Here is a 27202-nt window from a genome sequence, read left to right on the forward strand (position 1 = left end):
TGAGCACCTGTAGTCCTGGCTACTTGGGAGGCTGAGGCAAGAGTTTGAGGTTGCTGTGAGCTAGGCCAACACCATGGCACGCCAGCCCTGGCAACAGAGCAACTCTGTCTCAAAAAAAAAAAAGAAAAAAAGAAAGTGAACCTAATATATCAGTAATATTTCTTTAGTCCAAAGTCACGAGATTTTAATACCTATGTTACCAACTCTGAAATATAATCTTTAACCTACTTCTGCTCAGCATTGTTTGGCTTTACATTGTTGGGAGAAGACTGAGCCGACGACATCCAGAGTTTCATCTAGATTCAAGAAACTGGTCACATGTACCATTCCCACTGTCCCTAACTTCATCACAAAAGAAGAAATTCCTTCTTTAGTATTGGTAAGTCTTTGGAGAGGGGAAAGACCTTAAATATAGGGAAATAGGTTTTATGATAAATTTTGCTGGGAATGATCTCATATACTGCACTGTAGAGAGCAGTGTGTCTATCTCGTTCACAGTTGCATTGCTTCTGGCCTGTGGGAGGGGCATAACAAACATTTGATGAATGGAGGATGGATGAATGCATCAACAAGTGAGTAAGTGAATGAAAGAATAAATGAAGGAGATTTCCTATAGACATGCTTATTTAATTTGAACAGTTGGTTCATCCTAGAATATGACTAGATGAGTTTTCCACACTCCCTGAGGTTATAGATTGGCTCATCTTTGGAGATCTTGGAAATTCTCCACCAAACCAAGGGACATTTAAAGCTACAATTCTTAATTACAGGTATGTTTGGGGTAGTTCCTCATTAAATGCTGTACATTTTACAACTGTCTCATAGAATTTCAAAGATTAGTTTGGAGATGAGAACATAGACTAATTACAAATATGCTCTATTCAAAATATACCCTTTTAATGATGAAAACTGAAGAACAGCAACACATATTTTTCAAAAATTAAAAAATGTATAAGCACGGATATGCTCATCCATGAACAAACACATAGCTCCAATTTATCTAAATTCATAGCTGTAGTTGATACTGATCATTAATACAAAGATGTAAAATTTAGTTTTACACAAATTATGTTTTTCTCAAGCAATATACCGTTGGAAGCAAAAATTATTCACAATTTTCTTCTCTATGGTAGAGAAAAGTCACATTAAGCATAAAAAAATACTTAAAGTTAATGACAGAAGATATTTTCTAAATGTCAAGAAACAAAGTTATCCAAAAAGGATTTTCCTGGAAACATATTTTTGTTCAGAAAATGTTTTCTTAATTAATTATGGCTAAGGAAGTAGTCTCATCTAAGAAGTCATTATGCTGCAAACTGAAAAAACATAGCTGGTAAAATATTATAGCTATCAACAGTTGGCTGCAAATCTGCTGAAAGGTAATTTCCTCTTTTTTCTTCTTTTGAAAGCCATAGTTTCAACTCACTAAATATGTACATATGAATATACATCAACATACTATTTAGAGACAGTACAGCATAAACTTTTAAATTACCACTTACAGAATTAACTTTTCAGTTCCCATATTTTTTAAGAGCTAGTGGTTTGTATCAGTTCTACTATTAAAAAGTAAAAAGTCTTCTTGGTTTGAATTCATAAGTTGTCATCAAAAATCTACAACTTAACCAACTGTATAATTATATTATTAAAATAATAACTCCTGACATTTTACCTCAAATGTTAGTTTTCTAATTCAAACTTCTGAGTTTAAAGCTCTCTTTAAATGTAAATCATTGATTCAGGAAAGTTATCCATTTTGTTGTTTTCTTCATTTCATTTTGGGTATTTTTGTTTTTGTTTTTGAGACAGAGTCTCTTTCTATCACCTAGGCTGGAGTGAAATAGTGTGGCACCATCATAGCTCACTGTAACCTAAAATTCCTGGGTTCAAGCAATCCTACTGCCTCAGGTCTCCAAGTAACTAGGACTACAGGTGCGCGCCACCATGCTCAGATAATTTTTAACTTTCTGTAGAGATGGGGTCTTGCTGTGCTGCCCAGGCTGGTCTCAAATGCCTGGCCTCAAGTGATCCTCCCGCCATGGCTTCCCAAAGTGTTGGAATTACAGACATGAGCTATCGCAGCTCACCTGTATTTTAAAGAATTTTACCTGAGTGGGCTCAGATTGAAAGTATAATGTATCAAGGGAAAGGTTGTTATATGCATAGGTAAATATTCAATGCAGTTTGTTTTTACATGTTTATCATACTTACTGGTGAACACCAAGGACTTCCCAATCATTTCCAATATCCTGGGGTCCCATTAAGCTTTGCATTGTACCAGGGCAGATTTCTATTAATTTGCACAGAAGTGACCAACCCACCTGAAAGCAAGAAAGGAAAATATTTGCATTTTTTTAAATGATGCTAATGGAACATATTCAGTCAAACATGAATCTCTTCGTGGAATAGGTGACTATATCATTTTAAATAATTATTTTAAAACAAAACGACACCCCAAAATGCTTACTAGAAACAAAAGCAAGCCATTCAGTATATTTAGAATACATCTTTCTCCAAAAGTCATACTAAAAGGGCATACAAAAAAATTATAATATTTCTGAATGATGAAAGACATAGACATGCTTATTGTCTAAATAAAACATAATAAAATAACATAAAATACAAAAAATAGTTTTAGAAGGCATACCAAGATTACAGAATGCAAGAATGGCTATATTCAGATCTTAATACTTTTTAAAATTTATATCTACCTGACAGAATTTCTTTCAACTATTTAGGATTTTGATCACAGGAAACAATGAAGTGTCTTAGAATGGAGGATTACGGGGAAGTTGAAGATTTTAGCGGCAAAGTGTAAGTTATCTGGAATGACTGCTCCCCGTGTAGTGAAGCTACAACAGCAGCACGAGAAGTGGCATTACCCAGTGATTGAACCCACATCTGTCACAGGAGAAAGAGAAAGTGCACCATAATATAGAGAGGAAGTAGAACTCCTCAATGCCCCTCCCACAGATTTTTCTAGAATGCCTAAATATGAACTGATGAGGTCCAGAGATCACAAATGTCCCTAGGTTCTTTCGCATCTCCAAATGAAATATGAGCTTATCAATGCATTTTCAATATATCGTCACTCAGTCTGTTTACATACAATGCCAACTTGAATAAGCTGCTTTTTACCCTGAAAAAAATTTTGAGGTCTCAATTTCAAACTGGAGATATTAATAAAATTTAACTCACTCTTCCTACTGTATATTCCTCTCTAAATTTAAAGGATCTTCAATTCTTTCTATTACATTATAGAACTATACTTGATATGGTCAGGAAAAAACAAAATAGAAAATGCATATATATGTAGCATCTAGAGATTAATGAAAAAGTAAGTATGACGTGTGATAAATACCAATATAACATGGATCCTGAAAGAAAGACTCACTGTGAGCTGGAATTACTCAGAGGAGGATATTATATGGATGAGGTAGAACTTGAGCCAGATTTCAAAAGAACGCTCTAAAACTGATGAGCGGCAAGCAGAGTAGGATGCTATATGATAAGGAGACTGCTACAGGAGAGGAGGCTATTTCGAGACAAGATTGGATGCCTAAGTGGAGTTGAATGTTGCAGAGAGTTGAATGACAAGGTGAGAAATGTATATGTATCCAATAAAGAATAACAGCACAAGTTTCTTACTTGGTTACAAGAGTAAACAAGGGCTATTTCAAAAAGATAAAAATGATTATGTAAGATCTCTTTTCAATATCATTTCTGGATCTTTTCCAGATTAAACGTGAACTGCTTTATTTTGTCATTAACTTCCTTTTACATAATTTCAAATTGCTTTAAAAGACAGAAATTTCTGACAGTTATTTCTTCCTATACTATTTAAGTAGGACATCCTCCTCCACGTAAGCTGAACAGACGTTGACAATCCAGCTGTCATGGAAACCGACTATTTTTGTGCTTTCATAAAATACATTGAGACTTTTTCCCCCAACTATTTAAGAAAATAATATTCTGAACAGCTTTTGGTGGGGGAAAAAAATCACATAGGATGCTAAACTTATCTCTGTACCTGCATGGATGACTCAAAAAAAAAAAACTTGTTTTGTTTTGGTTGGTGAAGCAACAGCACCAGTAATTGCTTTGCAAAAAGATGCAGGAATCTGAGCTCTCAGTTACTTCTATGATTAAATGGCATCTCCAGAAGGAAAGCAGAGGTAACAATTGATCCATTAATCTATTCAATTAAAAGCTTATCTTCCAAAGAGAGAAGGTTCCTGTCCTGCACAGTTACAATACAATCAAATTGGTAGTTTTACCTTATTATAATTATTCTATAAATTCAAGCATCGAATTAATGCATAATAGGAAAGAGTCTGGGATTAAAGAAAATTTTAGCCCTTTCATTTATATTACTCCCCTTCCTCAAAGGTTGAAACTGTGTTAATAAAAAGAAGTAAAATTTAGGAGCACAGTGAAATGATGGGCAGGAAAAGAAAAATATAAGGCAGCTAGCCTAACTATAAATTCTCTAAAAACTGTCATTTACTAAGAATCATTAATAATATAAGAAAAATATCTTAGGCCGGGTGCGGTGGCTCACGCCTGTAATCCTGGCACTCTGGAGGCCTAGGTGGGCGGATTGTTTGAGCTCAGGAGTTCAAAACCAGCCTGAGCAAGAGCGAGACCCCGTCTCTACTAAAAATAGAAGGAAATTAATCGGACAACTAAAAATATATAGAAAAAAAATTAGCCGGGCATGGTGGCGCATGCCTGTAGTCCCAGCTACTCGGGAGGCTGAGGCAGAAGGATTGCTTGAGCCCAGGAGTTTGAGGTTGCTGTGAGCTAGGCTGATGCCACGGCACTCACTCTAGCCCGGGCAAAAGAGTGAGACTCTGTCTCAAAAAAAAAAGAAAAAAATCTTGACAATAAAAACTCAGAGTCTGGAATATCATGTTAAATGAATTCTAGAAATAAACCTTCATATTTATTTTTGAAGAGTAATTTACCTTAACTGCTTATATTCATCATTAAGAGTTTTTAATTTGGTACTTCCAGCTAATCCAACTTATAAAGCATTAAAGGATACTTAGAGTAATTAACAATAATATGAAAACATTTGCAGAAAAAAACTGCTTTCAAGTGGAGTATTAAAATGTCAGTATAGAGACCCCTTTCTTCACCCCTTTGATGAGACCAACAGTACAATAATTAAAATTGATATCATGGTAGCTAGCATGACCAAGTATTTGTGCTTTTTACTTGCTTGACCAAAAAGCTTGTGAATTCAGCATCCAGTGGATCGTGAAAGGGATTCTGGAGATGTGTGAAGACTTGAATCTTGGTTCTGTCACAAGCTCTGTGATCTTCAATGAGCTACTTACTCTCACTGAGCTATGAAAGTCAAATACCCAGTAAGATTTCTGAAAGGGCAATGAGATTCCAGTGATGATATAATATGCATAATGCCTCTTGTAGACACATACACATACGGTGCTAAAATTAATAATTCTATTGCATTAAATTACCAAATCAAAAGACTATTCCTCATATAAAACACTGGAACAGAATAGAGAACCCAGATATAAATCCACCCACTTAAAGCCAACTCATTTTCAACAAAGGTGCTAAGAACATGCACTGGGGAAAGGACAGTCTTTTTAATAAGTGGTGCTGGGAAAACTGGATATCCACACACAGAAGAATGAAACTAGATCCCCATCTTTCACTGTATATAAAAATCAACTCAAAATGGATTAAGACTTAAATGTAAGATCCGAAACAATGAAACTACTAGAAAAAAACATTGGGAAAACACTATAGGACACTGGTCTGGAAAAAGATCTTTTGGGCAAGACCTTAAAAGTAAAGGCAACAAAAGCAAACATAGACAAAGAGGATTACATCAAGCTAAAAAGCTCTGTACAACAAAAGTAACAATTAACAAAGTGAAGAGAAAACCTACAGAATGGGAGAAAACATTTGCAAACTATCCATCTGACAAGGGATTAATGACCAAAATATATAAGGAATTCAACTCAATAATAATAAAACAAATAATCAAATTTAACAATGGGCAAAAACCTAAATAGACACTTCTCAAAAGAAGACGTACAAATGGCCAATAGGTATATGAAAAATGCTCATAACTAATCATCAGGGAAATGCCAATCAAAACCACAATGGGGTACCATCTCACCCCAGTTAGAATGGCTATTACCAAAAAGACAAAAAATAACAAATGCAAGTGAGGATATGGAGATAGGGGAATGCTTTTATATTGTTGGTGGGAATGTAAAGTAGTACAGCCATTATGGAAAACAATATGGAGATTCCTCAAAAAACTAAACACAATACTACTACATAATCCAGCAATTCCACTACTGAGTATACATCCAAAAGAAAGGAAATAATTATATCAAAAAATATCTGAACTCCCATGTATATTGCAGCACTAGTCACAAAAGCCAAAATATGGAATCAATCTAAGTGTCTGTCAACAGATGAATGGATAAAGAAAATGTGGTATATATACACATCTGTATATATACACAATGGAATATTATTCAGCCATAAAAAAGAATGAAATCCTGTCATTTGCAGCAACATGAATGTAACTACAGGTCATTGTGTTAAATGAAATAAGCCAGGAGCAGAAAGACAAATATCACATGTTCTCACTCATATGTAGAAACTAAAAAAGTGGATCTCAAGGAGGTAGAAAGTAAAATGGTGGTTACCAGAGGCTGGGAAGGGAAAGGATGAGAAGGGATGAAGAGAAGTTGGTTAATGGGTACAAAAATACAGTTAAAAGGAATAAATTCTAGTATTTGATAGTAAAGTAGCAAAAGTACACCTAAAAATAATTTATTGTATATTTTAAAATAGCTATAAAAGAGAAATTATAATGTTCCCAATACAACGATAAATGTTTTAGGCAATGGATATCCCAAATACCGTGATTTGATCTTACACATGTATACACCAAAATATCACATGTACCCCCAAATACACACAACTATGATATATCCTCCCCCTCCCCAAATTAATGAATTAATTTTTTATTTTAGCTTAGGTTTGTTTTGGGTTTTTTTGTTTGTTCAGTTGGTTGGGTGGGTTTTTTTGAGACAGGGTCTCACTCTGTTGCTCAGGTTAGAGTGTGGTGGTGTCATCATAGCTCACTACAACCTCAAACTCCTGGGCTCAAGGGACTCTCCTGATTCGGCCTCCGAATTAGCCAAGACTACACGTGTGCGCCACCATGCCCAGCTAATTTTTTAAATCTTTTGTACAGATGGGGTCTTACTATAGCCCAGGCTGGTCTCAAACTCCTGGCCTCAGCAATGCTCCCCCTCAGCCACCCAAAGTGCTAGGATTATAGGCATGAGCCACTATGCCTAACCTAATAATTTTTAAAGAAGACTATTCCTTATTTTCCAGCATAGTTTGCCTCTGGTACCTTCTGGGCAAGGTTATTGAGTAACATTCACAACTACTCCAAACAAGTGTGCTCAGGCTTGGGAAGTTTATAAAATTAAGAATTAGGTGGTGGGTATGTTCTAAGCTCCCTTGGGTTCTCAAGTCTACCACTGTCTCCTCTGGACCCTGCAGACCAAAGCCTGCTCAGGGTCCGATTGTTCTGGGTGATATCAACTCTACCAAGCACAGAGCCTAGGGAATGGAGGCGACCAGAATCAGGCACTTTTGAACACCAAAGGGGAGGCAAGTAAGAAGGGATGATGTGGGTGGAGATCAGCAAGCACAATAGGCCAGTGCCTAAAAAGTGACTCATAGTTCACATGCAAAATTCAGACTTCGAGTGCTAAAATGAACAGCATCTTTACTATGCCTCCATCTTTTCTTGTTTTGGTTTGATAATAGCCTGAAAATCCATAGTCAGATGGAAACTATTTCAGTTGAATAAAAATTAAAATACTTATTCCAGATATAAATGTCCTTATATAAAAGAAGTTAGATATATGGTTTACCCAGACTAGATATAGCTAGGTACAGCGATAAGCATAAAGATAACAATAGACATACACCAATTTAGAGACTGAAATTTCTTACATCTCTCTAGCACCTCCAGAGTTCGAAGTCCAACTCTCTTTCCCTGCCTGACTTAACATACAGATGACAAAACTGGTATCAGTTCCCCAAATCTCAAAATGCTCCAAAGGAAGTTATCACCTTGGGCAGTAATTTTGTTTTGACTGTATATCATTTAATTATCATCTCAGGGCTCCTTTTTTAATATGTCCAAGATATTTAGCAAATTTCTGGGTTTTCTATGATACAGATTCTAAAAGTTTCACTTTTACATTTATTTTATATGACAACAGTGGCAACGTATAAATTTAAACACATAGGAGAATCACAAGACATCTCTTCTCTCAGATACTTAAAGTCTGTCTTCAAATTAAAACAAACAAGCTGAAACCTATGAGAGTTTGCCAGTTACTTAATTGCATTTTATCACCGGTAATTATTTCCCTTTCCCAAACTATTCACAACACTGTCATATCTAGGACATTGTACATTGGGAAGAGTCTTAGAATAGTTTGATCTAAACACTAATGAACCCATCGTGCTGATAGCAGAACTAAACCTCAAACCATTTTTACTCCCCTCCTGCCACCACCCATATTCTGTCAGTCCGTTTTATAGTTACTTCTGAGAGACAGTCAGGGAATATGCAGTGGGCCCTTTATCCCATTAACACTGGTTAATGATTTGACAATGCTTCCAACTTAAAATCACAGTCAGCAGTTCACCAAACCAAATCTCAGGAATAAACAAGAACTCCAGGTATAAAACATTGACAGAAAAACGTGTGTTTCCAAAGAGAAGGGGGAACCAGTGAAGTGAAAACAACTCCTTTACCTGCTGCACACTGGCGACTCTCATATAGGAGTCCAAGATGATCAACAGAGGCACGTGGACATGTTTGCCTTGAAATAACTTGGAGGCTGGAAAAGAAAAGGGTGGGAGAACAGAAACAAAGTTATGATCCACGGCACCCCTTGTAAGTCTGAAAAGGGGAGAAAAGTAAAAGAGGTGAGCTCAGTATCTTCCCGGAATTCTCAGCCCCTTTTTGCCCTAGGAGTAGGAGAAGCGAGTTTGCTTGGCTTCTCAAGAGTCCAGTTTTGAGCAGCTCCAAAGGGCAGGTAGAAAAGTTTGCCGCAGTGGGGAGGTCGGGGGAAATAAAGGAACAGTTTCCTTGCAGATGATTACCGTGGTCGGCGTATGTGAACACCAGCAGATCCTCCAGGAGTTGGACCAGCGTTTCTATCTGTTTTCCTTCCTGGACATTGTTCAGCCTGACAACCAACTTCTTCAGAGTTTCCTCGTCTTCCTCGCACCCCTGACAGCTGCCACTGGCCATGGTGGCCCCTGCTGCAAACGCGCCGCCCTCCCAGCACGAACGCGCGCCGCTCGGGGCAGGCGCGGGGGCGGCCGCGGCTCGGAGCCCGCAGCCAGCGCTACCCGCGGGCCCCCGGCACCCGCTGCCGCCTGTTTATGAGGAAGGCGGCGGCTCCCCGCCCTGCGCCGCCCTCCCGCTCCCCGAGCCCTCTTCCTCGGCTTCCTCCTCCCCCACCCAGGCCCCAAAAATGAGCTCCGTGGCCTGCTGCGGGCTCCGCCGAGGCGCCGGGCCGCACTGAACCGCGGCGGCGACGGGGGCGGCTAGAGCGGGCCCGGCCGGCTTGGCTGTGACCGTGGCCCCCACGCCCGCCGAGACCCGGCCCCGGGCGGGCGCCGCCTCCTGGGACCAGATTCCACTCTCCGCGGAGTCGCGCAGAAGAACCTGACTCAGCGGACTCCGCCGAGTCCCCAGGCCCGGAGTCCCGCAGTGGCGGGGAGGAGGCTGCCGCCGGCAGGCCACGCTGCGCGCCCCGCCAGTCAGGGGCTCCTTCAGCCCCACGGAAGGTCTGGGAAGTAGGAGGAGAAAAAACGAAAGCCGCCTATCTCCGGATCTAAGAATAGAAATCAGGGCGTTGGGAAAAGAGGACACCGCCCAGTTGTCCCCTTTTAGGAAAACATTCTCTTTAGAGTTCCCCCTATAGGGAGATGAGTAATTTCCCCCAAAGGATGGAGAGACAGAGTTTAGCAATTAAAGCTTGCCCAGTAACTGTCTTCTCTGTGATTGTTGTAGCTGTTTGTAGGGGACGAAGCTCTGGTCGCCAAAAGGCCACTAAATGAACTTTTGAAAATTTGAGTTTGCTCCAGGCAGGATCCTGATAGTTGGGGGCACAACAAAAGTAATCAGTTCTCTGCCCTGTTAGAACAAAGAGGACAGGGTACATGAAATCAAAGGTGACAGAAGCAAACCTAAATATTATTCTCTTGCTGTTCAGGATTACTTATGAGTATAGGTGTCTATAAACCTAAAGTTAAAAAAAAAAGTACCAAAGTGATGTGTTTTTCAGGAAGAGAAACCTCAGTAAGAAGAACACTGTAGACAAGGCTGGGTAAAGTTATCTATTGCCTTCAGATGATCTGTCCTCAAGGTCATTCACAAAGGAGAGGATCGAACTGAAGTTAGTATTTCACAATTTTGGTTTTTTTTTCTACATCTGTTATCTCATCCTGATGACAATTCTGAAATGGATAAGACTGCTGTTATGTATCCTTCTTTCACTAATGAGAAAATTGAGATTTTGGAGTTGATAAGTGATGGCCTTTCTGGAGTCACACAGGAGCGAAGTTGAAAGCCAGGACTTAAACCCAGGTAGATCTAACACCAGATTGAAGGTTCGTCACACTCTACCACTTTAATCAGAATGAGGCTAGGCCTCCTTAATACATTAGGGTAGTAAGATAACAAGTTCTGACTCAACCTGGTTATTGTAAGTATGTCATGTTGTTGTAAAGAGTTTTTGTCTTTTACAGAGACATGCTAAAATATTTACAGTTGAAATGATAAAATGGTTAGGATTTGTTTCACAGTAATCCAATGGTGGGGAGAAAGGTGAAATGGGTGGAGGAGAAATAAAACAAGTTTTGAATTGATAATTGCTAAAGATAAGTGATAGGTTCATGTGGTCTATTCTTATAAGACTATTCTCTCTTTATAAAATTTTTCCATAGTGGGGGGGGGGAAGCCCTCCCAATCTTCTAACCTTTATCAGACCTATAGTATATCCTTTTCTAAGAGGTTTCTGAACTTGTTTCAACTTCTGACTACTCAATGTCTGAAACATTCCTAGGAATTCTCCCTTTCATGCCTTCCTTCCTATTCCTCTGCATCAGTTTCTCGTTTCCCAGTCTACTGGATTACCACCTGGCAAGAAATTGTACCTACCTCCTTTCCACAAAAAGGTAAATCTAAATTTTAAAAGTCTCCTAATTTCCACAATTTATTCATTCATCTATTGCTTATTTATTGTCTACTCTATATTAGCCAGATTGTGGATAGGCAATGTGGGAATACGAGCTCTCTGTTGGAAGCATTCTCCCATGAACTACTGCAGTGGAAGGGCAAAGTGTACTCTTAGCATTCACAAATATTTAATTAATTAACTAAAATCCCAAAACTTATAAATTCTTCAGGTACCAGTTAACAAGACTGAAAATGAAGACTACAGGCACAAATTCATGACTGAGGCAATGTTCGGTGGAGAATAAAATGGTGTTGGAACATTTGGCTAACTTCTTGAAAAGAAAAAAATGAAATTGACATTACTAATTACAGCAAACACCCAAACAAACTCCAGATGGATTAAAAAGTTAAATAAAAATAACTTTAAAAATAAAATATAAATTGTTATTTAATCTTGGATGAGGAAGCACAAAAACAAAGAAAGAAACCAGAGAAGATTGATACGTGTGACTTCATAAAATTTAAGTTTTCTGCAGTCAAAGAAAAAATACCCGTACATGAAACTAAAAGATAAACAGCAAATTGGAAAAAAAAAAGTTGTAATATGTATGACAAAAAAACAATTAGCCTTCATCTTTCAAAAGTTCTCACAAATTACTGGGGGGAACGCAAAGGGGGCCAATATGCCAGAAAAAAATAGATTAAGGTTTTGAACAGGAAACTCACTGTGAATGAAAAATAACTGTTAAAAAAGAGTTCATTATATAAAAATTGTGTTCATACACATCAGTGACATAATTATAAAGTGCAATTGTGTGTGTATGTGGGTATATGTTTGTGATAACAATAAGAAAGAGAGAAAACTTGGGAATCTAACAAAATACTGACAAAGCCTTTATGAAGAAACTATGGATCTATATTAAAAGACATTAAAAAGGAATAAATAAATGGATACTCCATATTAATGGGAAGATTAAATATCAAAAAGATGGCAATTCTCCACAAAGTTATAAAAAACAAGAGTAATGCAATTCTCAGCAAGATTCATATAGATTTCAGCAAGATCAAAGGGGCCTAGAATAGCCCAGACACTTTGAAGACAGAGAAAGTGGAAGAGTTGCCCATTTTGACATTGATTCAGGGCATGTACTAGCTTTTGTCTGTCAGTTTCCCAGAGGAAGAAAAAGTACCCCTGGGAAGAAGGATAGGATATAACCCTGAAAGCACATATTTTACCCAGCTAGCAATGTCTTCCTGTGATTTAGAAAAATGTGCCCGTCCTTCCAGGCAGACAAAGCCTTAGCTCAAGTTGTACTAAGTAGGATTTGGATTTCCACGCATTTCTTCATCCTGAATCCTTATGCAGGACACAACTTGTACAGCATAAGAAGCATCATGTCTTTATGAAGCTATAAAAAGTAATCGGCATGTAACTGACACAGCTATACAAAATGACCAGAGAAAGAATATAAAGAACCCAGAAACACACTCTTACAGATATGGAAATGATATATGAGAGATGCTGCATTGTGTATCAGAGAGAAGAGAAAGGACAATTTGATAAATGAATCTGAGACCAGTGGTTGTGAAAAAAGCATCAAATGATATCCTTACCTCACACCACATGCAAAAATAAATTCAACATGGATCAAACATTTTTGTATGAAAAACGAAACTAAAACTTTTGAAAAAAATATAGGAACTTTCTGATATTAAAGTAGGGAAAGATAAGTCATAAAAATCACAGTCCATAAAGAAAAAAAATTAATAAATTCAGAGACATTAAAATTTAAAACTAAGTACACAAAAGACTCCATCATCAAAGTTAAAAGAACCATATCCTGTAAGAAGATTTTTACAATGCATAAAACCAACAAAAATTAATAAGAATAATATATAAAAAGAGCTATTAAAAATCATAAAGGAAAAGACAAGTGGCCTAGTTTTCACAGGACTAAAAGATATAAAAGACAATTTACAGAAGAGGAAATGCCAATAAAACTAATAAACCTATCAGAAGATGCTCAACTCTACAAGTAATCAAGGAAATGCAAATTAAAGCCATAGTGAGATACCATTTCACTGAGATACCATTTCACCATTTCACCATTTCACACCCCTAAGATTCAGAAAAAATTTAAAGTTTGATAATAACAATTATTGGCTAGAACATGGAGTAAATAGAATATTTGCACAGTACTGGTAAGACTGTAATCATAATGATCACTTTAGAGAGCAATACTGCAATATCTAGTAAAGCTGAAGATGTGTCTATCCTATAACCTGGCATTTTCACTTAAGGATATGCCTTAGAGATACTCTCATATATATACGAGGATGTTTGTGTTAGACTGCTCAGTGCAACATTTTTTGCTTATAATGAAAATACAGATCATTTGAATATCCATCAACATTTAAAGAACATATATTCACATAATGGACTTGTATAAATCTGTGACAATTATTGAACTAGTATCAGTGTCTAAATAGCAAAAAAATATAACACTGGGTTTTTTAAAAGTTGCAGTAGTGTACATATATACAGGGTGTCCCAAAAGTCACAAAATGTATGGAGACTACAAAGGAAAAATTTGTAAAATTTTGTAATGAACATTTTGTAAATAAAGGTACATTTAGCTACAATTTCCCATTTTCCCTAGGTATGGAGACTTTTGGAACACCTTGTAGCATGATATCAATGCACTGATGTTATAACTATGCAAGGTTTTACATACCTTAGGGAAATATATTATATATATATTAAAGGTATAAAAATTATGCATGGGAATAATATCTACCAAATTCTAGCTACCGGTTACCGCTGGGAAGAAAAAGGAAGAAATGCATTCAGGAAGAGTACTTTGCAGGCTACAATTGTATCTGTAATTTTGTTCCTTACACTTGCTGTGGGGTACATGGGTGTTCAGTGTTCATTATATTATCCATATTCTGTATTTCTAACTTATTTCATAATAAAAATAATTAAACATATGTTCAACTATAATGGCACTCAAAACAACATATTAATTCTTTTTATTCACCAAATTAGCAAGGAAGTCCTTGAAATTTATATGGGAGTTTATTTTGAGGAAATAATAAAATATATGTGAAAAATTATGTCATAAAATTTTAGAATTTTGGTCGAAATTTTGCAAAGACATCCAAAAAAGTGCATGCCTAATAAAACTAGTGAAAGTAAGTAAGACACACACATAGCAGTGATTCATGTTCAGTGGTAAAATTAGGAGTAATTTTTATGGTCTTTATATTTTTCTGTATTTTCAAATTATCCACAGCAAATGTATATTATAATAAAAAATTAAAGAGAACTATAAAATACAATCTTTTACTTTAACAGCAGAAAACTTATTTGGAGAATATGACTGTGACATAGCACACTAATAAATATAAGGCAAAATATTTTATATGGCACAAGCAAAATAGGCAAATCTAAACTGAATTCCAGTGGGGATCCATTGGGTATATGCTATAATACAAAACTCCACATAGCCCACAAAAAATAACCCAGGTAATACAGCCTAGTTCTTAGAAATATAGTTGACCCTTGAACAATACAGGGGTTAGGGGTACCAACCCCCTACAAAAAAAAATCAACTTATATCTTTTGACTCCCCCTTTTAACTACTAATGGCCTACTGTTGACCAGAAGCCTTGCTGATGACATAAACAGTGGACTAACACATATTTTATATGTTATATGTATTATATACTCTATTCTTATAATAAAGTAAGCTAAAGAAAATAAAATGTGATTCAGAAAATTATGAGGAAGAAAAAATAATTTACTATTAAGGGGAAGTGGATCATCATAAATGTCTTCATCTTTGTTGTCTTCACATTGAATAGGCTAAGGAGGAGGAAGAGGAGAGTTTGGTCTTGCTGTCTCAGGGATGGCAGAGGTGAAAGAGGTGGAGGAAGTGAAATGGGAGGCATATAAATGGAGGTGTTAGGTAGTTAGCAAGGGATTCCGAGTCTCCTAGGGATGAAAGTGGGTGCAGTTGCCCCCATCTTGGTCCTGCCCTACCCTAATCTCCCAACCAACTGCCATGCCTGAGGGCGGAGGGAATACCCTACAAATCTGCCAATCAGAACTTATTGTGCCAGCTGCAAAAGAATACAGAGAACTCTCTAGCCCATGGGCCAAACTGCATAGGTACCATAGAGTCTGGAAATTGACCTAGAACAATCTGGATGCATAGTACTGCAACTCCCAACTGTCCAAAGTGGTTCCATGGTGATGTCTGAACCACTAAGGAGGTCCCAATCTGGACACTATAAAATAAAAGAAAACACAGACCATAACCAAGTCCCTCTTTGTGCCCTTCCTTTGCTGCAACAATGGGTCCAGTCATCATATGTGGCATATGTATCATGCTCTGTAAACCTATATCTTGCTCTTGCCCTATAATCCTATCTTTCTCTCCTCAATAAACCTCATTTTCATGCTTGCCTTACTTTGGTGTATCTGGTCATTCTTCGGCCATGAGAGCACTAAGAACTGACATTTCAGACTGAAACTTGACAGAGGCTTATAAGGTTTATAAACAGACCTGTGCAGTTCAAACCTGTGTTGCTCAAGGGTCCACTGTAAATTCCATGAGAACATCTTGGGTTTTGTTCTATACCTACTCACCAAAACAGTCCCTGGCACTCAGTAGCCATTCCATTAATAGTTGTTGCTTGGATGAATATCTGAATGGATATGAACGGAAGACTAGGAGACTAATATGATCTCCCCAAAGTCATCACTAAGAGGCAGAACTGGACTGTGTGACACCAGGTTCTCAGACTCCCAGTCCAGACTTTTTTTAATCATTTGTTCTCGGGTGAGTTTCATTAAACCAGAGAGAAGCTATCTAATCACTGAACCTGCACTTATCCTTTATCATCTGTGCCTTATATATACTGAAAGCAACTTTTTTCTGGTTTCTGAACCATAGACAAAAATTACAACTGCCCTTGTGGTATGATATTCTCCTCGTATCAATTGAAATAATCTCTCATTAAAGTCAAATCCAAGTTACTCGGAGATTAGAACATCAGAGCATCCACAGTCTTCACGCTTGGTTTCCTCAGGAAAGCAGTCTCCCAAAGTTACACGTCAATATTATATTCTAGTTTAAAAGTTTTAAAAGCACATGTGTATATTAAGTGTATCAGAGAGAAAGAAATAGAAATTGAAAACGATCCATCATTTATTCCACCCAGAATACATCATTGCCTTTATGTTGCTGGGCATTTTACAGATGATCAAGAAATATTTATTGGCACACCTATAGCTGAGATTCAAGCATTACAAAAGCGATACATACCGAAAACATTTGTACCCCTTAATATTTTCTTTTTTTAAAAAAGAAATACTTATTAGATTAAATTACATAAAATGATTAGTCATGGTATTTAACCTCTACTGATGAAATAATATTAAGAATAAGAATAATAAAATGATAAACCTTTTATTACATTTCTTTATAGGAAAAAAGTAACTTGAAATTTCATTTTGCAAAAACATTGCCTTTTCAAGGCCGGGTGCGGTGGCTCACGCCTGTAATCCTAGCACTCTGGGAGGCCGAGGCGGGCGGATCGTTCTGAGCTCAGGAGTTCCAGACCAGCCTGAGCAAGAGCGAGACCCCGTCTCTACCAAAAAATGGAAAGAAATTAATTGGACAGCTAAAAATATATGTAGAAAAAATTAGCCGGGCATAGTGGCGCATGGCTGTGGTCCCAGCTACTCGGGAGGCTGAGGCAGAAGGATCGCTTGAGCCCAGGAGTTTGAGGTTGCTGTGAGCTAGGCTGACGCCACGGCACTCGCCCCAGGCAAGAGAGTGAGACTCTGTCTCAAAAAAAAGAAAAAAAAAAATTGCCTTTTCAAGTCAATAATTACAAGATATCTTTAGAACATAGTTTCATATCCCTACTGAAGACAGTTATAAAATAAAGGCACATACATGCTTATTTCCAAATGAAGATATCGATACAGATATATAGTGTTAGAGCCGGTTCCCCTCGGCCCCAGGAACAGAGAGGCAGAGTCACCGAGGCTGCAAATGGCAAAGGAGTTTACTGGCTAGCTCGAGCTAGGGTCCAAGTCCCAGAGCATCCACGCAGTGGCCTCCCTATGAACCAGGACCCCGCCCTGGGGTAAAAGTGAAGCTTTTATACTTTCTTTTGCACATGACACACCGGTGGCACATGACATGCAGGTTTTACATGACATGCTGGGCACACCATCCCCCCTCCCCCCTTAGTCCATTGGTTCTTTTGAAAGTGGCTGATTGTTTTGACTCCTGATTGGTTGGCTCCAAGCCCCGGGATTTTCAATTTTCAGGCAGGCGCCAGTTGTGGTCCACGTTTCGGTTTCGGGGAAACTGAAACTTAGGCCTATTCCAGGAAATTCAGCTTGTCATGGAGTCACTCCTGCTCTTACTCCTATATTTAACAAACAACTAAAAGCGAGCACGGTTACAGAAGCAAATGGCATCAGTTAGAATCAACGAGAACATATTTTTTTTAATCTCAGACAATTTGTTCTATACAAAACAAAGTACATTGTCCTACTATCAATTCCTGTCTTTCAATAGATATATAGATCACATCCTTCAACATTGATACTAGAGTTCCTGGAAAATTCAGATACATTTTTTACTATACCAAGTAGATGATTTTAATTAAACCTATTATTAGAAGCATACATCTATCTAGAATATTTAAAAGTCTGATAGTTTAATTAGTTTTGAGTACTTCTTAAAATTGTTAAATAATAAGAAGGCACATTTGGACTATGAAAACAAGCATCTCCCATGATATTTAGTTATTAAGTCAACAATTATTGTGTACCTATTGTTTGTGGTCTCTGCTCTGTGTGTTGGGGACCCAAAAGACCCAGTCTTTAACCTGAAGTAGCTAACAATCTAGTGAGGCAGAGATTCAAACAATTAAGAAGCAATACAGAAGAGTAATTGCGACAATGGGAGAGAGGGAAAGATCTAAGACTGCCTAGGAAATCCTGAGTACTGATGGAATCACCATGCTTATAAAGCAAGAAAAAGGGGGAAACTCAAGAACGTAAGAGGTAAAAGAGGAAGAAGAGGCTCAGGAGGTATAAGGAGGGGGCGAGAGGAGGAAAAGGAGAGAATGGAGGCAAGTACTTAAAAGAGGAAGTGTTTACCAGCAAGGTCAAGAGCAGGAAGGACTGAAAAGTGCCCTTGGGATTAGGTAACAGCAGTGACCTTTCCGGGAACAATTCTGCACAGTGGGGAGCTCTGAGATCCCACAGGGGCACACTCAATGAGTTGTGAATAGAGTGTTTTACAAGGTGGAGTTAGCCTTCTGGTATATTTTGGATACTAATGAGGTGTTATTTTTCACTTAAGAAGAGCCTTTCTGAATCTACTTTTTGCCTCTTATTATTATCTCTACATTACAGTGTCACCTTTTTCCCCAAATTAGTGTTTCTTCCCAACTCCAAGCAACAATCCTGCTAAAAAACAATTTAAGTTGCTACCAACAGCTGGAAAATGTATTTGTTTTATTGCACACCAGGAAAAAGAACATTAAACCAAAGAGAATGTTGACACAACCCCCTCCACCACAGACCCCTGTTGCTATTGACATCCAGAACATGGAAACTGCAGAGGGGAGCTCCCAACCCCCACAAGAACTTGGGGGAAAAGTTGAAAGATAAGATCAAAAAAAGCAGATCAGACCAAAATTAATACATTAAAACCACTTTGAAGAGACACAACTGTAACCAGGCCGGCAACACTATATTTAATTGATTAAATGTATTAACATACTTAAAAAACAAATGTATTATCTGAAGGAGATTGGTAATCAACCATGAAAACATAGAAAACAACAAAACAGGCAAACTTGAGGAATGTTTATCTAGGAAGGATCATTATTAAGATAAACTTTGGTAGAAAAGTGGAGGAAAAGCAGACTGCACTGTTGGAAAGCATGTCTTCACCATTGGATTTCAGACCCATAGGAGAAGCTACCCTATCGTCAAGATGAATGAATGAATGAATTAATTAATTTAGCAATTGTTTATGAGAAGCTGTTACATGCCAGACACTGGGGATATCAAAGTAAACACAGAGTTTACACTCTAAGGACATTATAGTGCTGAGTAACTAGTACTGTAATGAGGGATGTAGGGGTTACTCTGAGAATACATAAAAAGGGGGACCTTTTTAGAATAAGAATGTAAGATGAAAGAAGGCTTTCTTCTAACTTATATTCCTTGCACAGGCCTGAAGGTGAAAGAGAGCAAGATAGGCATTCTAAAACTCAACAGTATTCAGTATGGATAGAGCCAGAATGCAAAGCAGAGTTGTTGCAAGTTGGGTTCCTCCGGAAGCAGATTCTGAGACAGAAATTAGTGTAGATTTATGAGTGTGTACTCTTTTTTTTTTTTTTTTTTGGAGACAGAGTCTCACTCTGTTGCCCGGGCTAGAGTGCCATGGCATCAGCCTAGCTCACAGTAACCTCAGACTCCTGGGCTCAAGCAATCTTCCTGCCTCAGCCTCCCAAGTAGCTGGAACTACAGGCATGTGCCACCATGCCCGGCTAATTTTTTCTATATATATATTTTTAGTTGTCCAGATCATTTCTTTCTATTTTTTAGTAGAGACGAGGTCTCGCTCTTGCTCAGGCTGGTCTTGAACTCCTGACCTTGAGCGATCCACCCACCTCGGCCTCCCAGAGTGCTAGGATTACAGGCGTGAGCCACCGCGCCCGGCCGGGTATGTACTCTTTACTAGGTAGTATGGAAGAGAAGGGAAGGAAACAAGATTGGGCAGAGAGAAATGTTGGACTGTGATACAGTCTCAACAGAGGCCTCAGCCAACCCCCACCAGGAGCTCTGAAGTTGTCCTAAATTGAGATGATGGGACCAGCTCTTTATAACTCCATGGGGATCAACCATTGGGTACAAGCAGTTCTGAAAAGGGGTGACAGCTGAGGGCTGACTGCCAGCAGCAGTGCCAGTAGCTGGCCGAAGAAAGCCTTCAGTCCAGAAAGGAGATCTGTTAGGTGAATGACAGCATAATTGCAGAAGGGTGGGAGATAAAGCTGGGATGGTGAGCCAAGGCCACATCAGGAAAGGTCTTGTAAATCATGTTAGGGGCTTTGGGCTTTACTTAAAAATAACAGGGTGGCCATGGCAGAGTTTTGTTTAAGATGTGCAAAGATTTGAGCCTTTAACTGATCACTGTGGTGGTGGTTATTCTTTCAGGGTGGGAAAAGAGACTAAAAGGACAAAGTTGAAGGAAAACAAGGTGTGTTAGGAGACTATTCACAGAATCCAAGGAATCCAGGAGAGAAATGATGGTGGCCCGAATAGGGCCACGGCAACAGGGCTGGAAAGCAATGGAATTTGAGAGAATTTTTAGTCACAGAATGGATTGAGCTTGTTTACAGATTTGATGTGAGGGTGCAAAGGAGGGAGTGTGAAAACTTACTAATTAAGTGATGTTGGTACCATTCATCAAGCCAAGGACTGCCACTGCAGATGGAGCAAGGCCGCAGGGGTGGGAGGGGAGGGGAGGTAGGGGGACAAGTTCAGTTTTAGAATCATGGATGTCACATGTCTGTGGCACATCCATGTGGTAAGTGGTTATACCTGCTGGTCAAGAGTTAAGAGAAAAAATGTGGCAACAAACAGGTTTACCTCCAGCTTAATAAATTATCCAGAGGAGAAAATAAAATCTTCCAGAGAAGGCTATAGAGTAGGAAAAGAATCTCTGAGACAGAACGCTAAAAAACAGTGTGTTTGGGCTGTTATAACAGAATACCTTAAACTGGGTAATTTACAAACAACAGAATTTATTGTCATAGTTCTAAAGGCCAGAAATTCCAAGATCAAGGTGCCAGCAGATTCCATGTCTGGGTGAAGACCTGTTCCTCATAGATGGTGTCTTGCTACATCCTCACATGGCAAAGGGGTGAATGCTCTGTCCTCCAAAATATGAATTTAGGGGGGGACACCAACATTCAGACCATAGAAAACACCAACACTTAAGGGTGGGCAGAATGAGGGAAGAAAAGGAGGATAAAGGGGGCATAGCAAGGAAGTGGGAAGAAATCCTCTTGAGCACGATGAGTGAGAAACCAAGGAGAGAATAAGCTCGGGAAGCAAGTGTGCCATCGTGACTCTTAGCCTTAGTGGCAGGGAGATGGTGGCTTCTCTGGCAAGAGCTATTACAGGAGAGTGGTGTGGGCCAAAACCAGACTGCAGGGGTCATGAGTCTCTGAGTGGAAGGTCAGGGCCTATGCTATGGTTTGAATGTATGCATTCCCCCAAAATTCTTATGGAGGAACCTAAGATCCAATGTGATAGTATTAAGGCCTGGGGCCTTTAAGAGGATATTAGGTCATGAGGGCTCTACCATCACGAATAGGATTAGCACTCTTATAAATGGTTCAAGGGAACTAGCTAGGCCCTTTTTGCCTTTCACCTTCCAGCATTTGAGGACACAGCAACAAGGTGCCTTGATCTTGGGCTTTCCAGCCTGCAGAACTGTAAGAAATAGATTTCTGTTGTTAATAAGTTACCCAGTCAAAAATATTTTGTTATGGTAGCACAAATGGACTGAGACAGCCTGTGACCTCAAAGTTCGGCTATGGGCAAGAGAGCATATATCCTGGAGGTGGGGTTGGGGTGGCATCAGCAGCATGTCAGTAAGTATTGCCTTCTGGTAAAGAAACTTAGAGAGAAAAGCCAAGAGGAGAAAACCTACTGAATGAGCTTGTGGAAGAGAGCCCAAGGGTATGGGATCTGAAGTGTTGGAATTAACCTTATGAAGGTTTTGTAGCAAACTAAAGGAAAGAGGAAGGGCATCAGCAGAGACTGGTAAGTTCGTAAGTGGAATAGTAAATGTTTCCACATAATGGCAGGAAGTGAGTGAGGTCATCTGTGAGATTAAAGGAAAGGGGGTTGTATTGCAGTTGACAATTAGGAGAAAGTTTTTAAGCTTTTGACAAATGGGAGAACACATTGATTAGGTAGCCTGATTTTTCTAAACATTTAAATCATGTAATCATTTTTCTGATTTCATGCTTGCAAAGCAACTAGTATTTATAAGTTGACTTACTTGTAGTTTTCTCAAAAAATTTTCGTTTTTACTATAGTTGTTATTATTACAGGGAAGAAATGAACTCCACAGGATGAAATGTATATTCTTGTCTACATGACAGTTATGTTTCTCACTGTAAATTAGTACAGTCAGATTTTTGTTTTATACCACCAGGAATGGCAAGTTTGGTTTATGGGAATGCCCTTGAACAAGTTCAATGTGAATGTGTTGACTGTGTAGGGCACATATCTGGGTCTGAGCCCACAGGCACATGAGACCGTGATGGGTTGGCCACGCGATGCACTCTGGGGAAGGCCTCTTCCCTTGGCTGGGGAAGCCAGGCTGGCCTGTCTTCATCTGTCATAATTTCATATATTCTTGTAAACCTTCCATTATCAGTTCTAAAACCAGAGCCAAACTAGGGTAAAAAGAACTAAGGGAATATCTCAACAAGGTACAGAAAGCATAGGTCAATTCCAAAAGAAAAGAACAGAAAGGAAAATTTGGGGTAAAAAGGAAAAATAGCAGAAAACTCCTGATGTATTGGGAGCCAAGGCAATCATCGTCTCTATTCACCAATTCATTCCTTTGTTTCTGATTTAGTAAATATTTATTGATCACCCACTACTTACCAGGAAGACAGTGATGAACAAGTGAGACCAGCCTCTTTCCTTGCAGTTCCAACTGACAAGTACTGCCAAGATTGAGTTTGAAGAGGGTATAATAGAATAGAACAGAATAAAACAGAAAGATATTCAGCATGCCAGTTTTTTGCTGACAATTTTCCTCTGTGACTCAATACAATTGATCAACAATTGACAGAGATTAACTGAAAAATGATGTGCTATATTTACCGTAGCAGATAATAATATGGTGCTAAAAATCTTAAAAGGAATTGTGTTGCTTAAAAATGAACAAGTAAAAATATCAAGTTGAATAATGCATCAAGGAATTATCACTTTTAATTTTCTGATCTGAAGAATAAGCAGAAGAGAATGATAGAGCACATTTTTATCCAACAGGTTAATAAAACGTCGTAGTTGAAAGATAGATCTCAATGATATTTAAAAGTTAAATTAAAAAATAATGAATTAATATAAACATCCAGAGTGGGCTTTTATCATCAAAATATATTATGCTTTTAGGGATATTATAGCAAGGTCTCTAGACACAAGGCTAAAAAAGAATGCTAAAAAAGCAAGTCACATAGGATCCTTACAACGCAAAAATGCTCATTTCACCATATTCCATAGTAGAACTGTGGTAAGAATAAGAGAAGAAGATAAAAGAAGTAACAGAGCTTTTGCTGGCTATAAAAGCTGAATCTATTTCTAATTGTTATGCATTACACACAACAAATTCTGTCTATAAACAATCCCAAAGAGAGGTAAAAATTCTTTGAAAGGCTGAGATCTGAATGCCCAGAGCACTTGCAACAGAAAGAAGAAAGAAAAAAAGAGAAACCACAGCTTACAAGTGTAAAACTAACCATGAGAGAGTGACCGGGTTTCTCTGGTATGTGATATGTCTTTGTACTTCTGGCTCAAGGATACTATGAAAACACCCTGGGTATGTTCTGGCTATCGGCTAAAAAAAAAAAAAAAAGAGAGAGAACACCCTGGGTAAAACTTAAAGCCATTTCCCTCAGCATTTGGCAATGATTCTGTAAGGCAGCAAGGATATCTTGCAGCAGTTTAGATGGCTACATGAGAAATGAAAGGGGCATGTGCAGTTGGAAGTAAAAAGAGGCAAAATTTATTGAGCACCTATATTTTCTACTCTTTTTTTTTGAGACAGAGTCTCACTCTGTTGCCCAGGCCAGAGAGCCGCGGCATCAGCCTACCTTACAGCAACCTCAAACTGCTGGGCTCAAGCGATCCTCCTGCCTCAGCCTCTCGAGTAGCTGGGACTACAGGCCCCCGCCACTACTCCCAGCTAATTTTTTCTATTTTTAGTAGAGATGGTGTCTTTTGCTCTTGTTCAGGCTGGTCTCGAACTCCTGAACTCAAGCTATCTTCCCGCCTTGGCCTCCCGGAGGTCGTAGGATTACAGGTGTGAGACGCCGTGCCCGGTCTTATAAATTCTGCTTTATGCAAGACATTTTACATATATAATTTGTTTAAGCTCAACAACCCTAACAAGCAACTATTACTTTCATTTTCAGGAAATAGTATTAGAGAAGTTATAAATCACCCAAGTTAGTGATGGAGCTGGGATTCAAAGTCATAACCGTACGACTTGGAGACGATACTCACCAAGAAGGACTGGGCCATGTAAAAGCATTGCTCTGGAGAGATAGGCAGGGAGACACCCATGACGTGGCAGGTCTGGGGATATGCTTGTAACTGCAGCAGCAGCTGTTGGGATTTGCCTTGGCTAAGACAATATCAAAACCTCAGACAAGAGTCTCTTTGACTCATTACTTAGAGACAGCATAATGAGAAGACTTATTCTAAAACTCAAGTACGAAATTTCAGTTACTAAACAGTTAATTTGACATCCTAAAATGTAAGCCATATTTTGTTGGCCACCCTACTTGGGATCCACATCAACTCGTAAGAGACAAGTAGCAGTTCTCTTGAGTGGTCATCCCCTGCTCTGGCCAACATTAGGCTCTTTATGCTCTTTTAAACATACCTGGGGTACCCAGAATATATAACACATGTGCCCTGCAAAATATTCTTTGGGCTACCGGTTAGAAACTTTTTTTCTTTTTTTTTTTTTTTTTGCTCTTCATTGATTGGATTATAAACTCCATTATACCAGAGTCTTTCTTGTGCCTGTATCCTCAGAGTTCAGCCAAATTCCTAAGTTCATGAAGATACTAGATAAATAATGAGCAAATGGGGGATGGCCCCATCTCTGCCACGGCAAAAGCAAGGTGGCTACTGCTGACCATATGACTGAGGTCACCACTACCACTACACCAGAGAGGCCATCATCAGCCCCTGCAAACGGCAGCATGTCCTTTCATTGCGGCCAAAATCTGCTGATATCAAACTGCTGATGCCCTCTGTTTGCAATGAATATGCCACAAATGATATTAATGATATAGTGATTTTAGTTATCTACCTGATTTCTGCAGTCCTCTTGTTTTATGCCTCAGGCTATATGACAGATACTGTGCTATTCTCAGAATTGCCTCACCCTTCTGAAGTTTGCCCTATTGTTTTTGAAATAACCCTGTCTTCATTGTTTCTTTTTCCGCTTAGAATACCATTCTTAAGCTTATTATATATATAGATATGCTTATTATATGTGTTTATCCATATATACACACATGTATATACATGTATGCATGTATATATAAATATATACATACATGCATATATGTGCTTATTATATATTATATATTGTATGTATAATTATATAATAATATACATGTATAATTATATGTAATTTATTATGTATGTGTTATATATGCATATACATAGGTTTATTATATGAAAGCTTATTATATATCATACATAATTGATATACATATGTATGTGTGTGTGTGTGTGTATATATATATATATATATATATATATACACACATATATATGAAAGGGAAAGAAAGAGGGGAAAAATATCTTTAAATAAAACAGTATGCTTTGTGTGTCAATTTCCAAATATTTCTTTTTAGAAATTGGTGCCCACCTTAGCTTGTGCCTGAGGGAAGTGGCTTTGATTTTTGCCCATCTGTAGTGTCTCCAATTCTGTATCTAACATTATTAATATCATGGGCCATCTGGCCAAATATTCATGTACAGTAAGTCAAGAAGTAACAGGATTTTGTAGTTGTCATTGTTGAAAAATTATTTTGGATTTTTGTTCTCTATATATTTCCTTTATTATAACTGGTTATTCATGTCTTTTGTATTTCTTGCCCAAGATTTTGAAGACAAGATTCCTTCCTGGCTTTTGTTATTCTAAACCCTCTCCTATTTTGAGAGGTTAAGCTAAGTGCAAATGAAAGTGAGAAGGTGTATTTGGGGGAGAAAGGGGAAGGAAGTGGGGGAGGTAAGATTTTTCTAAGACTAAAATAAAAGAGGTCAGAATTCATTGGGGAGATCTGAGCATGGGGGAGGGTAGTGGGGCAGTGACCAGGCTTCAGAGCAATTTCCTTCCAAGGGAAACAGGAAGGTGAGTCTCTGGGCAAGGGCTTCCCAGAATCAGCTCGGATTCCTGAACCTGTGTGTAGCTCAGGAGCAGAGATTGACAGGACTGACTTCTGCACATTCAGACTAGAAGCAAGGCCAGCTCAGTGGAGCCCTTTCAGCTCTTTCTTGGATCTTTTCATATAAACCTTTCTAATTCTATAAGACTCCAGCCCCTAAATGACTGAGATTAAATTTCTTGCCATCTTAGTGGAATAGTAGTCTGGAAATTAGAATTCAGTTGATTTAAAGAAAATAAAGACAATGAAAATGTTTGCACAATCTTGTGTGCTGAGGTTGGATACTGCTACTAAGACTTTTTTTAATGTAAAAAAATGTAAAAATTCTTCAGTGCCTCTGCAATGAATTCTTTCATTCAACACATATTTATTGAAAGGCCTTCTAAGTGCCAGGCAGTCAAGACACAGTGGTGAACAGGGAAGATATGCCAGAGCTTGCAGCCTAGAAGCAGAGTAAACTCGTAAATGGGGACTTAAATATAGTATGCCAAGAATAATGACAGGGTAAGATAAGTTTATTAGAGGAGATATAGGAGACCACTTAGCTCAGACACAGGGAGTCAGACAAGAGAATGTTCCTCCAGGAAAAGCCTTGGAGAGAAGAGAATGTGCACTAAGTACTAGAACAATTAAGAGTTAAACATGGAGTTCAAGGTGGGGAGTGTA

At 38.4% G+C, this 27202-nt stretch overlaps 1 protein-coding gene across 1 annotated transcript in view; it reads right to left on the bottom strand.

Moving 5' to 3' along the window:
• The window catches only part of LRRK2 (leucine-rich repeat kinase 2), a 138913-nt gene extending 129564 nt beyond the window's left edge, over nt 1-9349 (bottom strand). The window contains exons 1-3 of the mRNA XM_012638395.1: nt 9193-9349; nt 8842-8927; nt 2212-2321 (exon numbers count right to left, since the gene is read on the bottom strand). Coding sequence (XP_012493849.1) covers nt 2212-2321; nt 8842-8927; nt 9193-9343 — 347 coding nt within the window. The 5' untranslated portion in view covers nt 9344-9349. The remainder of the gene's footprint in view (nt 1-2211; nt 2322-8841; nt 8928-9192) is intronic.
• Nucleotides 9350-27202: the final 17853 nt, after the last annotated feature.

The sequence above is a fragment of the Propithecus coquereli genome, unplaced genomic scaffold, assembly GCF_000956105.1.
Source record: "Propithecus coquereli isolate 6110/MARCELLA unplaced genomic scaffold, Pcoq_1.0 Scaffold13, whole genome shotgun sequence".
In the NCBI taxonomy this organism is placed as follows: domain Eukaryota; kingdom Metazoa; phylum Chordata; class Mammalia; order Primates; family Indriidae; genus Propithecus; species Propithecus coquereli.